The 15,109-nt window shown below is 36.2% G+C and overlaps 1 protein-coding gene across 3 annotated transcripts in view; it reads right to left on the bottom strand.

Annotated features, from left to right (window-relative positions):
- Window positions 1-15,109, bottom strand: part of LOC150083538 (long-chain-fatty-acid--CoA ligase 6-like) — a 238,822-nt gene that overhangs the window by 17,224 nt on the left and 206,489 nt on the right. For all 3 annotated transcript variants that reach the window (XM_090377344.1, XM_090377345.1, XM_090377342.1), the window contains exons 13-15: window positions 8,205-8,355; window positions 5,934-6,006; window positions 3,238-3,326 (exon numbers count right to left, since the gene is read on the bottom strand). In XM_090377344.1, the coding sequence (XP_090233470.1) occupies window positions 3,238-3,326; window positions 5,934-6,006; window positions 8,205-8,355 (313 nt within the window). The remainder of the gene's footprint in view (window positions 1-3,237; window positions 3,327-5,933; window positions 6,007-8,204; window positions 8,356-15,109) is intronic.

Below are 15,109 nucleotides of genomic sequence, written 5' to 3'. Positions count from 1 at the left end.
AATCACTTCTTTGTCCCTGCCAAAAAAAAATTCCTGTACATCATTGACAGAACCTCATTAACTGTCCTGGTAGCCTGTTCACAATGCTCAGAGAACCTCATATAAGAATGCACAATTACCCTTAAGTCTCTTTCATTCCCCACCATCTTGAGTGCAGTACCACCCAAATAGAATGTTATTCTGGGATTACTGCTGCTCTCACATGTAACACTTTGCATTTATCAATGTTAAACCTCAATTGCCATTTCTCAGGTAGTAGCATACACTGACAGCTGTCATTGCCAACCCTACTCATTAACTACCCTACCAACTTTTATATCATCAGCAAACTTAGACATTAAACTTATGTCTTCATCAGTAGCATCATTAATAAATATTGAAAAATTTAATTTGTAAACTTAGACATTAAACCTAATATACCTTCATCATTATCGTTCATAAATATTGAAAACAACAATGGACCCAGCATTAAACCATGTGGAACTCCACTGATAACATTTCTTCTGCCACTTAACTATTTCTTTATCCATGGTGGTAACTTGCCCCTAATGCCACACTGGTTCAATTTTTACAGAAATATTTCATTAGAAACAGATTCAAAAACTTTACTGAAATTTAAGTGTATTATGTCAAAATTATGTGTTGCATCCAGTCCAGTTACTGTATGACAGTAGCTAATCAGATTGTGCAGACAAACTCTTCCTCTAGAAAATCTGTGCTGTGATTGCCATATAACTGCATTCCTATCAAAATGATCCTGCTTACTTCTTTAACCATTAATTCCATTATTTTCCCTGAAACAGAAATAAAACTTATTTACTTTGCCCTTTTATCCCCTTTGTGAATAGGGGAGACATCTGCATGTTTCCGATCTGTAGAGACCTCCTCTGAATCCTAGGATGCTCTCAAAATTATGGCCAAAATTTGTTTACCTCTCTCTTTCTGCTTCTTTTAATATGACTGGATAGATTCAATCAGCCTCAGGTGTCTTTTTTACTTTTAGCTTCAACAAATTCTTTCACTTTCTTCTAAGTTATCACGTAACCATTTAGCTCCCAGTTATACATTGATATACTTCCAGCATTCCTATCTCTACAAACTTTTTCATCTGTGAATGTAGGTGCAAAATATTTATTCAGTTTGTCAGCAACCAGAACAGGATCATCAATGGCTATACTGTTTATAACTAGTAAAAAGCATTTCATTCTTTGTTTCTATATTAACATAAAGAACTCTTTGCTACTTTTATTTGTATTCCTAGCCAAAAACTCCTTGTAATCTGCCTTAGTTTGCCTAACTTCCCTTAGTGACTTGATTATAGATTAGTCTATACTTACTGTAGATTGGCCATAGTTGCCCTAGTGTCATGAAATTTGCATAACAACTTACTGTAGGATCCTGTCTTCCCCCCCACCAATATTTCATAATCATCCCATGCATTTTTCTTCTTTGCCACTAGTCTGAGTCATTTAACTTCCACTCAGAAGTAAACCTTGAACAGTAGCTCTTGGATAAAAAGCTTAGTAGTTTTGACAATTACTTCCCTGAACACTTTGCATTTAACAATTGAAACTGCAAGCAACATCAGTTGGTCCTACTGAAAAGAATTTAAAACTGTCCAAGACCAATTTGGGCATCTTTACAAATGAAACCCCTTCCCTTTGATAGTAGTTTTTACCATCGATAGTAGTTATATATTTAAGTAAATCCCACATCAATACACTATTATCACTGTTCACCCAGAAATTCCTTTATTTGGAAATTCTTAATGCATGAGGAGTCATTGCTGCATAATTAGAAAACGAGTATTTCTTTCTCTTATTGCTTCTCTAATATGCTGCTGTAAAAAAAGTCACCCAATAAATCCAGAAAAGTTCTGCTACTGTGTAATGACAAAGCTAAAAGTTCCAATCAAATCTGGAAAATTAATATTTTTCCCCACGAAAAGACACTGATTTGCTGGTCAGCCCTTTGTATAGTTCATTACACACACTGTCATTTAGTCTATAACATACTTCTACTCATTTTTGTTTTCCCAGAGCTTATATCACATCAAACCGATTCAACGTTACAATTGCCACCAAGTAAACTAGGTACACTGCCTTAAATTCTGTGTATTTTTTTTTTTTTAACCAAGATTAAAACTCCTTCCCCCACCCTCTTCTCTCCTGTTTGTCCTTTCTGTATGCAAGGCCTGCTGGGGGTCCTCATGGAACAAGCAGATATGTGGGCTGTGTTAGGGTTGCTAAGAGAGAAAAAAAAAAAAAAAGAGCACATATACTTGCTTGTAAACTAATGCTATGAAATAAATTTCATGAATTTCAAGTATTGGTTAAGTCATCGAATTCAGATAAGGATATCTGAAACATGGTGCTACCCAGACATAGGAGATGCAGAATTTGAATATGATGAGTGCAATATGCACAGAATGGACAGTATATATAAGCAACATGTGAAAAAAAGTGGAACACTATTTTTTTTGTCCATTACAATGTGATAAATAATGGATTACAAGTTATAACCCAGAATGAAAGCAGTCTAAATGTAAACACTGATTCCTTAAACCACTCTTTCCATAAGCCTTATTTTGTTATGCTATTATGATCCCCCCCCCCACTATCCTGTGAACATATCAAAACTAATAAACAACAGCTAGCTACGTTACAACCATTATAGGTTCTGGAATAAATGGAGATTGTCTCTTAGTTAGAAATGGTCATTAGCAATATGCTCTCATAGCAAAAGAGAAAACATCAGGGGAAACTAAGTTTAAGTAATCTTATAAAAATCACTGCAAGTAAAAAAAAAAAGTGTTTGTGGGAATCATATAGTCATATAGCGAACATACAACCACCATTATATTTTATGTAACTCAGTGTGATCACATATCTTTCAACTGCAAGGTTTGTTTGTTTGTTATTTGGGTTTTTTTAGGAGCATTAGCAACCAAGGCCATATTGCTCCACGGATATGCGGTGGTCATTCCCTGACCTTTTCACATCCTCCGTATTTGGTGGTCACGGGCCCCAACCCCAGTCTAATCAAGAAGTATGTGCTATGCACTGCTGCTCCTGCCCACCTGACTACGGAGGCGCCACCAACTGCAAGGAACCCCACAACCCATACTTAATGATTCAGAGAACATTTCAGTTATCAATAACATTTTTAGTTGTCATGTTGGCTAGGATTTTTCTAGCTCTTAAAAAATTAGAAAATTACAATAATAAATGCATTTACCTCCCCTTGTCCATTTTTTGAGTAGTACTCCATCTCTGGAACATCAACTAATTTTATACAACAGCATGGAAGAGGTGGTCCAACATGGTCTACAATTAAAATACAACTTATGATATAATTGATGAAAATAATAAAATTGCAATGTACAGGCCAAAAACCTTAATAATATTTAACATTATTAGTTTAGATTTTTAAATCTTCACCTCAAAATGTATTGTATTTTGCATAGATATAGGAAAGGTGGAGCAGGGATGTTTAATTGTTGTCAGTTCTTTTGTAAGTGTTTTAATGCCATACTTCTTCTGTACTACCTATCATAGTGGGTAGGTAAGCTTGTGTGCATTTTTATCAGAAAATGCATAATATGAAGAATAAACTCCCTTCCTTGGTAGAATTTTAAGAAAAGTTTTATTGTTATCACGTTCTGAGAGGTGACTAACTGATAACTGTGATCCGTTATCACTGAGTGCATATTTCAGTATGCTTTTTTTTTTTTTGCTTTTTCGCTACTTTGTGAAAGTCTAAAATTTGGTGGAAATGCTTATCTATTTTCATTTAATTTATTGTTTTTGGCAGGTGTTGAAAAGATTATATTGGATAAACTGGAAGGTTCAGTTATTTCTATTCTACAGTAGGTATTATTGACATTTAATTTTCTCCTCCTGTAGTTTTAGAAATTTTAGTTTCTTTAGGTAGGCTATCAGCTGTGTGTAATAAAGCACAGCTTGTTTTAATTTTTGGTGGTTTTAATTTGTCGGTTATATGAATGCTGAGAATATGATGAAGTTTATTAGTTAATTAAATGCATTAGGTTATGTACAGCTCCCTTCTACCCCTACTCAATTTGATGCTAGATTAGATGGGATTTTCTCCAGATACAGAGTGTCAGAAATTCAGTTGCTGTCCCCTTTTCTTTACTGTTGGTTGTGTGCAAAATTTTATCTGCTATTCCATCTAATCTCAAGGCAATTCTTGGTCTCTGGAGTATTGGATTTTAAAATGGCTTTCTGGCAAGTTAAGTTTGCCTGTTCCTTTCAGAATTATTTCAGAATTTCCTCTTGATTAATTTTGGCATTCCCACTGTAAAAGCTTTGTGGAATTTCTATATTGCAAGATTTGTTTTAAACCTCTTGGCTGAGATTGATAACTGGAACCCATGGTACTTCTTATACTGGAGAATTTTGGATCATTGTCTGTTTAGCAGTCCTGTGCTCAGTTTAGCATTAACAAAGAACAAGAAGAGTGCAGATTATTATTATTTTTTTTAAAACTCTAACCTTAAAGTTATTTTCTGCTTGAGATACTGATCTGAACTTGTGGCATACACATTAAATCAACATGTGTCCCGTAAGAGGAGAATGCTTACCCAGCTTTGCAAAGTGTTGTAGAGGTTGTGGAACTAGCATGTGGTGCTGGCCAGAATAGACTTACTGCATGTTTTCTGCTACATTTACTGTGCTTCTGATGACTATTTTTGAGTATTGGTGCTTGTCAAACAAGTTTGAGTATCATCCTTTGACACAATGTGTCATGTAGTCAACAAGGTATTGGAAGGTAACAAGAATTATTGGATCATCCACATAACAAAACTGATTTCAGTTCAAGAACAGAGGATTATATACTGATGAACTTGCCTTTTCGGTTCATCCCAGATGTTCAATGGGACTGAGATCCAGGAATTGGGCAGATACTTGAAATCTGCCTTGTGTTCCTCAGGTTACTCTTTCACACATTTGGCAGAATGAATGTTTGCAAACTCATCCTGAAAGCACTGTCCATAGGTGTATACATGCAGCAACATTAACAGGTGCAGTGTACCTGATCTGTAACAATGTTCAGATGTGCTCTTGCATTGAGTGCCCTCCAGTAGGTTTGGGGAGGGGAAATGGCACAAAAACATGCCTCACACCACTACACCTCCTCCAACAGTTGCTACACAACAGCATTGTTCCAGTGCCTCATATGGTTTACATTATATATGCATTCTTCCACCAATGCTGAAAAGCATAAACTGGGACTCATCATACCACATGACTTTATGTTCATCCATTCTGATTTGCATTCCTAGCACCAACACATCCATATTTGCCAGTTGGTGTCTGGGATCGGTGCTCTTGTGAAGTACCACCCTATAGTGAAATGCACTATGGGGGAAGGTTTCCTACCCCCATGTGTACTGATGCCTTGTAACATTCCTGCATTAAATGCAAAGGTTAATTCCATTGTTTGGCAACAGACTTCATAATTTGCTCCAGATGGTAAATGCCTTGCTCTGTCACCATACATTATCAGCTGCAGTTATGTCTAGTACCAGATGTTTTCCAGGAATTTCTCTATTCGTTAAAGACTCAAATAACATTAGTCTTTAAACATTCGACATACTGTGAACAAGTGCAGTCATCCTCCCTGCTGTCATAATTGCATGGTATGGTATGTGTGTGACATTAGTGGTATGGTATAACAGTCTAGTAAACAAAGATATATTTAAGAAAAATAAATTATAGAAATATCTCCTTCACAGTACACATTTTTAATTCTTTATCTTCGGATGTAGCATAATCTTTTAAGTAATACTGCCATTTTAAATTCCCAAGTATCTATATTATATTGCTAAAGTATAAAATGAAATTAAAAAATCAATTATAAAATAATATTGAGTTAAACTTTTATCCACTGGATAAGTTTTGCAAACACACCTACTCCAGGATCTCCTGGCACCGTTAATGTACATGGAGCTACACATTCAGTCTGCCCATAACCTTCAACAATCTGAAACAAAATGTACATCATTAAAAGATGTTTTGTTGCTGTACAAGGAAATAAAAAGTGATTAATCATCTGAATATCAAAGAGTAATCCCAAATAGGGAAAAAAAAAAGAAAGTATTAAATTAGCTTTCCATTTTCAGCAAATTCATGTAACAAGAAATATAATTTTGCATTTACAATAAATCATAAATGTATCCTCACAATTTTCATTTATATACTATTTATAAGGGTTTCTCATAAAATAATTCTGAAGGTTTATCTTTTAAAACTGCTGTTAAAACCATAAACAATTGTGAACACACACACAATTAAGAACTGATCAATCTTATGATTATCTATCCACCTACATCTTGAATATATAAATCTGTTCTACTTGATATTGGTTTCAATATGTTTACTAGTTTTCTGTTTACTAGTAGGAAGAGTAATGATTACAAAACTGCACAAACCTGTGGAAATGGGGCCAGATTTAGGCATAAGCCAAACAAAAACAGTTTTGGGCCCTCTCTATCCAAGGGAAGGGCCTCCCCATTTCCTTTTGTGAAGATAAAAACAATTATATTTTGGCTCTCTTCACAAGCTTTGGCTTAAGGACTTCACAATGCCTAATTGTGCCCTGTGTAGAAATATTCTGTATGGAACAAACTCATTCACCATCTCTAGATCAACAGTGGTTGTGAATATGAAATAACCCCATAGAAAATCAAAATTCTTGTGAAGGGGTACCCTTATCACTCTTACCAAAATAGGACAGATTCTCCTCAGGGTAAATGAAATGACTGCATCTTCAAATATCTCTATAAGAGCAACATAAACAACACACTATAGGTTGATACTTACCAATCTTGTCTACCTGACAGACATATTTGCAGGAAAACTGAATATGTCTCTCTGAAAATTGACTCAGACAAGCTGGCTGACGAAAAGAAATGTAGGAATAAAATCATGGAAGGCTTGTATCACAGCACCAAACCTGCAGTGAGTCTTGGCTAACACAATCAAACTAACTCATTGCCCCAGGAATAGAATGAGTTCCATCAAATGCAAGTTTGCCAATTCTGTGAACTTTTTCTTTCTAATACTAGGAGGATGGCTTACTAACTATGGAGACTCATACTGTCAAACACATGGAATGCATATTTTGACTCTGATGCTGAAATTTGCATTCAGGTGTAGGAATCCCTTACTACCATGAAACAGTTTTGCATTTAGAACTTCCATTTCTTTAATATTATCTACTTCAAATGTCAGACTAATAATACAATAAAGTTTATTCTTCAAAAATTTAACTACTAACTACTACTAATAATAATAATAAATACATTTCCATTTATTCTTGATAAATCAAGGCCACAATAGAAAATTCATCCCCACCCCTAACCTCACACAAATGCACAATTCAAATATTAATATATTTACAATTACAGAACCAGAAATTTTGGAATTCAAGCCCCCAGTTCTCACTTTCCAAAAAACATCAACTTAAGCCACTTAGCTGACTCCCATTGAGCCAGCCCTAAAGAAAATTAGGGACCTAGAAAGTTAAACACAATATTGAAAATATCAAAAAAATTCTGCTCTTCCACTATCAGAACCTCCAGATCTCAAACACAATACCACCATTCACATAAGCAAAGCAGGTAAAGAAGTAGGAATTGTTATTTTATATGAAATTTACCATCAAAAAGTTTGCACCCTATTATCAGACATTGATACATGCTAATTTAGATCATGATCCTACATTAGAATGGAAAACAAAATAAATAAATAATAAACAAACTTGTTTTAAAAGAACTCCTAAACAAAAAAACAAAATTAGCAAAGTCATAGATAACTTTAATCCCAACAACTCTGAGCCTATTCATAAATTACAGGCATACCAAAATGACCTTCAAAATGTAGATCTACATATATACTCATGGAAGGATTAAATTTTAGAACCAACTATTAGTGTGAAAAGATGGATTATTAAGCATCTCATCATTACAGCTCTAAAAGGTTTAAAGCCCAGGGAAAGCAGATCTCTCTGAAAATAAACTAAAAATCTATTATCAAAATAAACATAAAATTACTTGTGGAATAGAAATAAATCTTGCTGAAACCTGCTTATGGAAATTCAACTTTACATTCATAGGAACATTTACATTAAGCCATTTGCATGCATAATATGAATAAGCCATTTTCATACATCATACTCACCACACATCCTATTGCACATCGAAGAAATGTAAGGATGTTTCCAGCAAGAGGGGCAGATCCCACTACTATCAAACGAAGTTTACCTCCCATGTTATTACGGATTGGTCTAAACACCAACCAGTCCCAGAAACTGTTACTACGAAATATACTCCTACAAATAAAATACAAAAATATATTAGAATAAGATTTTTACCCAAACGACTTTCATAAATAACACAATTTATTTTAATCAAAAGTCTGTCTCCCTCCATTGTAGTTTATAAGATATACTATCTCAAAGACATGCAAGGTAGCAAAACCTATGTAGCACAAGTCGTATAAAAAAAAAAAAAAAAAAAAGTTTGCTTCTCAAAGTTTCATAATTTACCGTATATCCCCATGTATAAGACACCTTAATTTTGAGGCCTGAAATTAAAAAAAAAAAAAAATGTATTACATAAAGTTATTGAACTCAAGTTTTATTCATCATAAAATTCATACAACTCCTCATCACTGTCAAAACTCCCATCTATTAGCTTGTCTTCATCTGTATCTGATGACAAATCACTGTCTTCATATATTGCCTCGTCCTCAGTTCCATCTATGGCATTTGAAATGCCACAATTCTTAAATGACTTGACAATGATCTCAATCTTGATATTATCCCAGGATCTTTTCACCCAGGTACAAACTTCTCCTATAGTTGGTTTCTTCACTCTTCCTGCTGGTGTCAAATTGTCCCCAGAAGACTTCATCCATTGGTTCCATTCGTCTATCATGGCAGCTTTGAAGGGTTTGTTAATGCTGACATCAAGTGGTTGGAGCTGGGATGTCAAGCCTCCAGGTATGACGGCAAGTTTTGTTTTTTGCTCTGCAGCAATCTTCTTTGTGTTTTTTATGTGTGCCCTAAACTGATCAAGCACCAATAGGGCAGGTTTGCGTAAGAGCCCACCTGGTCTCCTGCTCCAAAAACTTTCTCAAACCAGATCTTCATCCCATCCTTATCCATCCAACTCTTGTCAGGAACGTGGACAATCGCTCCTCGAGGAATGTCTTCTTTTAGCACTGGTTTTGCATTTGAAAATCAGCATAGAGGCAGCTTGGTTCCGTAGGCACAACAAACTAGAACTGTATAATGGCTCTTTTCATGTCCACTTGTCTTCACAGTTACAGTTTTCACCCCCATTCTTATCAACAGTTCTGTTACTTGGGACATCAAATTGAAGGGGGACTTGGTCCATATTTGCAATCTGTCCCAACTCAAACTGACGTCTTCAGACACTGAATGACGAAACGATGAAATTCAAGGACCTTCTGCTCATAGCTTTCAGGCATCTTTTGGGCCAGTCTGGTGTGTGTGTGTGTGTGTGTGTGTGTGTGTGTGTGTGTGTGTGTGTGTGTGTGTGTGTGTACGCATGCTTAGTCCATTCAGTTTCATGAACCTGAAGCACCAATTGTGTCCTCCTTTGAAATCAGTAACTTCTTTTTCATCAGCAATTCTTCTTGCCTCATGCTGAACCATCTTTGTGGACACAGAAATTCCAATTGCCCTTTGCTCTTCAATCCCCTCTCTAAATCAGGCCATTTTGCTGACTTGCCTCTCATGGCCTTCTTCTGCCGTGGCGTTTTCAGTAGGGTTTCTTCTTCCTGTAGCCAGTCTCAGATTGTTTTCTCAGTTGGAGGAGGATCAAACTTATGTTCAGCAGAACAATTTCCATTCACTTTTGCAAACTGGATCACTTTTAACTTGAATTCAGCACTGTACAAAACTCTTTTCTGAGTCATTTCTGGGCAGAACGTGGCAAAACGTAACCTAATATACCGGTAACAAGTGCGAAACAATGAGCGCAAAGACAAGCGCGAAAAAGCGGGAAATGCAAGTAAAAAAATCTACAACCACTGTATAAGACGCACCCAGTTTTTAAACCCCAAATTTTTCGAAAAAGGTGAGTCTTATACATAGGGAAATACGGTATCTCCTTTTGCAATATTTAATCCTACATAAGTGCTCAAATTTTACAAGCCTAGATAGTAATTTATTTCAACAAGTGAGTATTCTGACTGAATGCAAATTTTCTTACATGCAGTCTACATTTATCTTTCCTTAATTTGAATTTCTTTGTTTAAATTACCCTAGAGGACAAAATAAGATTTTATCATTAAGTTTGTCCTGTCTTTAGTCTAAATTGTAAGTGAACTAAATATTTTAAAAACAACAGGTTTCTTTACCAACATTTATATCTGCTATCATTTAATAAAGAAAATAGCTATTCAAAGCTTCAATGCCAATTGCAAAACACAAGCACAGACAAGGTCCTCAAGGTATTGGTTAAAGAAACCTACATTACATCAATAGATAAATCAAAATTCCAGAAAACAGGTGGTCTATCTATGCACTTCAAAATTTCACTTAACTTGGGGTTCCCACCCCAAGTTAAGTGAATATGCATATCTTTAACCAGCAACCAGCAGGAGACTTTCAATTTTTAAGTACTCTATACCTGTAATATTTCATGACAGCTTGATCCACATCTCCACTATTATGTAATTATAGTTCAATAATGCAAGCACATTTTCTTTTAAGAAAAAACCTGTTATATCTATCATTCACTATATATAAGGTTTTTTATGACCACTACTCCACCCACCCATAATGCACTATGTGGCGGAGTGGTGGTCTGAATCTCCCCTCCCCCATCCCTGCATTATAATTTGTGAACAGCTCCAGAATGTACTTTCACAAAGTTCTTATCTTAAGAGATAAGGACTTTGTGAAAGTACATTCTGGAGTATTAAGGTTTGGGCCTCCGAAATGACATTTTCAGACCCAAGCTTTTTGACTTTCCAAGATAAAAATAATTGCCCTACCCTACCCATCCCCAATGATATGATGCTACAAACACAGAAACATGTTGGAATGATATAATAATTCCAAGGAAGGTAGGTGAGAGCTTCTCTAGTTTTTTTTTTTTTTTTTTTTTTTTTTTAAAGTGGCCTTCATCTTTAAAGGCTGGATTTCTGCACTCATTTTTTGGTGTAATATTGTAACTGTTAAAAAAAAAAAAAATAATAATGACTTCTGTTCAAATTTAATATACTTTTATTATGATAGGTAAAAAAATACTATAGCAAAGTCACAGAAAGAAACATGTCTTAAATTAGAATGAATTTGCACATTTTTTTCACTACATACCAGGAAACATGGATTTGACAGAAAGAACAGTGGCAAAGATCAATTACAGAGCATGTACAAAACTAAAGTTCTGTACAAATGCTATCACCCTAAATAAAATAAAGGAAATAGTACACCTAAAGCCAAAAGAAGTCACTTTTCAATAGACAGAAGCATAAAAAGAAAAAAAGCCGATGCAAGAGAGGTGGAGGACCAATGGAATAAATATGATACATCAATATGTGATAATCTGTTACATGCTATAATAATAGACAAAAATCTAAATAAAATTAAAACAGTAATAATAACTATATATATATAAATAAAATATGCCTAATAAGGTTATTTCAAAAATATAAAAACTTAGCTAGTGCCCTTCAAAAACATTACTAATATAAACCAAAGGCAAAAACCAGTATTACAGGTAGAATAAATACAGATGATGGAAATAAAAGAAATTTAGCAATCGGATATCCCAGCTTATCAGGAAAAGACATGATGCTGGTGGCTGAAGAAAGACAGCTTTTTAAAACTTTGTTGCTGTATTATACTGTTTAGTGTTCTGCATGATGTGTTTCTATTTGTATACTTTCCCATTATTGAGAAGTAGCATCTTTTACTAACTTTCAATAGTGTACTTACTTATTCCATGGCACTATGGTCCTTGTAGAACCCTGGCCTCCTCCTGGCACCTCCGTAGCCAGGTGGGCAGGAGCAGCAGTGCGTAGCACACACTTCTTGATTAGACCGGGGTTCGAGCCCGTGACCACCAAATACGGAGGATGCAGAAAGGTCAGAGAAGGACCACCGCATATCCCCGGAGCCATATGGCCTTAGTTGCTAATGCTCCTAAAAACCAAATAACAACAACCTTGGCCTCCTACTCAACGATTTTTCTCCAGCTGTCTCTTTCCCTGGCCATTGTTCTCCATCATCTCACCTTAAGCTGTCATAGGTCGTTCTTCATTTCATCCACCCACCTCCTTCTCAGTCTTCCTCCCAGTTCCCTTCCATTACTTTCCTTGGCCATCTATTTTCCTCCATTCATATCATGTGGCCTGCCTACCTAAGTCTTGAGCTCTTTATAACTCCTGCTATATCCAGTTTTTCCATACAGTTCCTTCAGGTCTTGGTTTGTCCTTATTTTCCCACTCTTCCTCGACTTTTACTGGGCCAAAAATTTTCCTTAATATCTTCCTTTCCCACACATTTAAAGATTTTGTCCTTTTTATAAAGCACCCATGTTTCACTAGCATAAGTCACGATAGGTCATACCAGTGGCAGATCCAGAAAAAAAAAAAAAAAAAGACAGGAGGGGCACCATTTTCTGCACTAGAATGGCTGTTTGGTTTTTAGGAGCATTAGCAACTAAGGCCATATTGCTCCGGGAATATGCGGTGGTCATTCCATGACCTTTCCACATCCTCCGTATTTGGTGGTGACGGGCTCGAACCCCGGTCTAATCAAGAAGCGTATGCTACGCACTGCTGCTCCTTTCCACCTGGCTACGGAGGCTCCTCACTAGAATGGCGATTACATTAGCATCAGTGTTGCCAACTGTAGTCAGTTGAAAATAGCTGAGACACAATGCAAAAATAGATAAAATCCTATGTTAACAATAAAAAAATTTTTTTTGTAGCAAAAGGGAATTTAAACAATTGGAGTATATTTTCCAAAAAACGACAGGGGAGCATGTGCCCCAGTGCCTCCTACCCTGAATCCGCCATTAGGCCTTACCACTGTTTTGTATAACATTAATTTTGTTCTTCTGGAGAGCAGCCTTGATCGAAAGTGTTTCTGCAGGGAAAAATAGCATCTATTACCAGCATTAAGAAAAGCCTGAATTTCTGGGCTTACTATTAAGTTAGCACAGAAATTAGTTACTACTATCATGTTGAATCATAGCTCCCAGATAATTGAAGGATTCTGGTCTATTGAAACTATGCTTTGCTGTTTGCCAGATCTGTTGGGTACTTTCTCTCCTTCCTACTTGTAATCATAAACTGTTTTATTTTCATTTACCTTCAACCCAACCCTTTCTGCTTCTTTCTCAAAAACTCTTCAAAAGCTGTCCTCAGAATATGTGGGTTTCTGGAAGTCATCACTACATCATCTGCATGGGCTACGTGCTGATAGAGTGTTATATATGATCCCATTGGAGGTGGCTGATACTTTCCTCATACCCTCTCCAACACCAAGTTAAAAAGGACTGACAACAAGGGGTTCCCCTGTCTCAACCCTCTTCTCACTTCAAAGGACTCTGATTCCCTTGCACTTGCTTCCTTCTAGCATGATCTTCATCATGCCTTACAAGCTTTTTTGGTATGCCCAGGCTTCCCATTGTTTCCAACAGCTCCACTCTATCAACACTATCATATGCCATGATAAAATTAATAAAGGGATGATGAAGATTTCCATTATATTCATAGCACTTCTCCAAGATCTGTCTGAAAGTGGAAATATGGTCAACAGTTTACCTCCCAGCATGGAACCCACTTTGATATTCACCAACTATTCCTTCTGCTAGTCTTGATATTCTTCTAGTCAGGATGAAGGATAGAATCTTATATGTTGCACTAAGCTGGGCAACCCCTCTGTAGTTTCCACACATTAGTTTATCTCCCTTCTTGTGGATTGGGATGATTACCGCTGTCTTCCAGTCATTTGGCAATTCTTCTCTTTCCCCATATGTCCAATGTAAGCTGATGTAATTTTTGTATCAGTTTTTTGCCGCTTGCCATTGAGTTCTGCTGGGATGTTATCTTCTCTGGGTGTTGTTTTTAGCCCTTTGGACTGAATCCCATTCCTTTTCTATTATTGAGTCCAAGATACCTTCAACATTATCTGTTTTTTCTTTCTCTTCTACAATTCCTTCTGGGTCTGCCTGTTCTTTATTAAGAAAGGAATTAAAATGCTCCTTCCAAACTTCTGTGATCTCCAACTCCCCCCCCCCACTATTTCTCCTTTCTTATTCTTACACAGGTTAAGTGGCGTACGTGGCTGGAAACCTTTTTTTTTTTTTTTTTTACATTTCCTACTTCTTTATAGAATTACCTGATCTGCCCCCTGTTGTATTCTTGCATTTTTTCTGATACTTTTTGTAGTTAAGTTTGCATTGCTTTTCTTTTGTCTACATACTGACTTCACTTCAGCTCTTAACCCTGTAATCTTCAGTATTCTTTCTAGTTCCTCTCTATAACATTTTCTGCCTGGCTTGGTTTCGTTCTTCCAGCATCTTCTCAGTCCTGATCAAACCAGTCCATTTCTCACTCTTTTTTGTTCCACTCCAAGTGCCTCTTCTGCTGCTACACTCAGTGTGCTTCCTTAATATCTTCCCATTTTTTATTGATGGGCTCATCATCCTGTTGTTGGTGCTTCTCCAGTTGTTCCTCTACTTTCATTAAATCTTTCTCTAATATCTTCATCTTCTCTAAGCTTATCTTGTTGATTTTCTTTATCTCTCCTTTCCCTCTATATACCTTTGAGAGCCTATTTTGCAGATGGCACCATACCAAAAAAAATGGTACGAGTGGCTATCTTTCCCCCTGTAACCCTTCACGTCCATTACATCCATAGCATGACGAGTATTAATGAGGATGTGATTGATCTGATTAAATGTGATGCCATCAGGTGATATCCAGGTTTCTTTGTGGATATTCTTATGTGGGAAAATTTTGCTACTAATGCTCAAGCCTTTCCCTCTTGCAAAGTGCATTAGCCTTTCCCCATTTTCATTACTGGTTTCATGTAAACT

Source organism: Mastigoproctus giganteus, chromosome 7 (genome assembly GCF_048544385.1).
Source record: "Mastigoproctus giganteus isolate SK-2022 chromosome 7, ASM4854438v1, whole genome shotgun sequence".
NCBI classification, from domain to species: Eukaryota; Metazoa; Arthropoda; class Arachnida; order Uropygi; family Thelyphonidae; genus Mastigoproctus; species Mastigoproctus giganteus.
The sequence above is the reverse complement of the archived record's forward strand: the minus strand, read 5'-3'. Positions and strand labels throughout refer to the sequence as shown.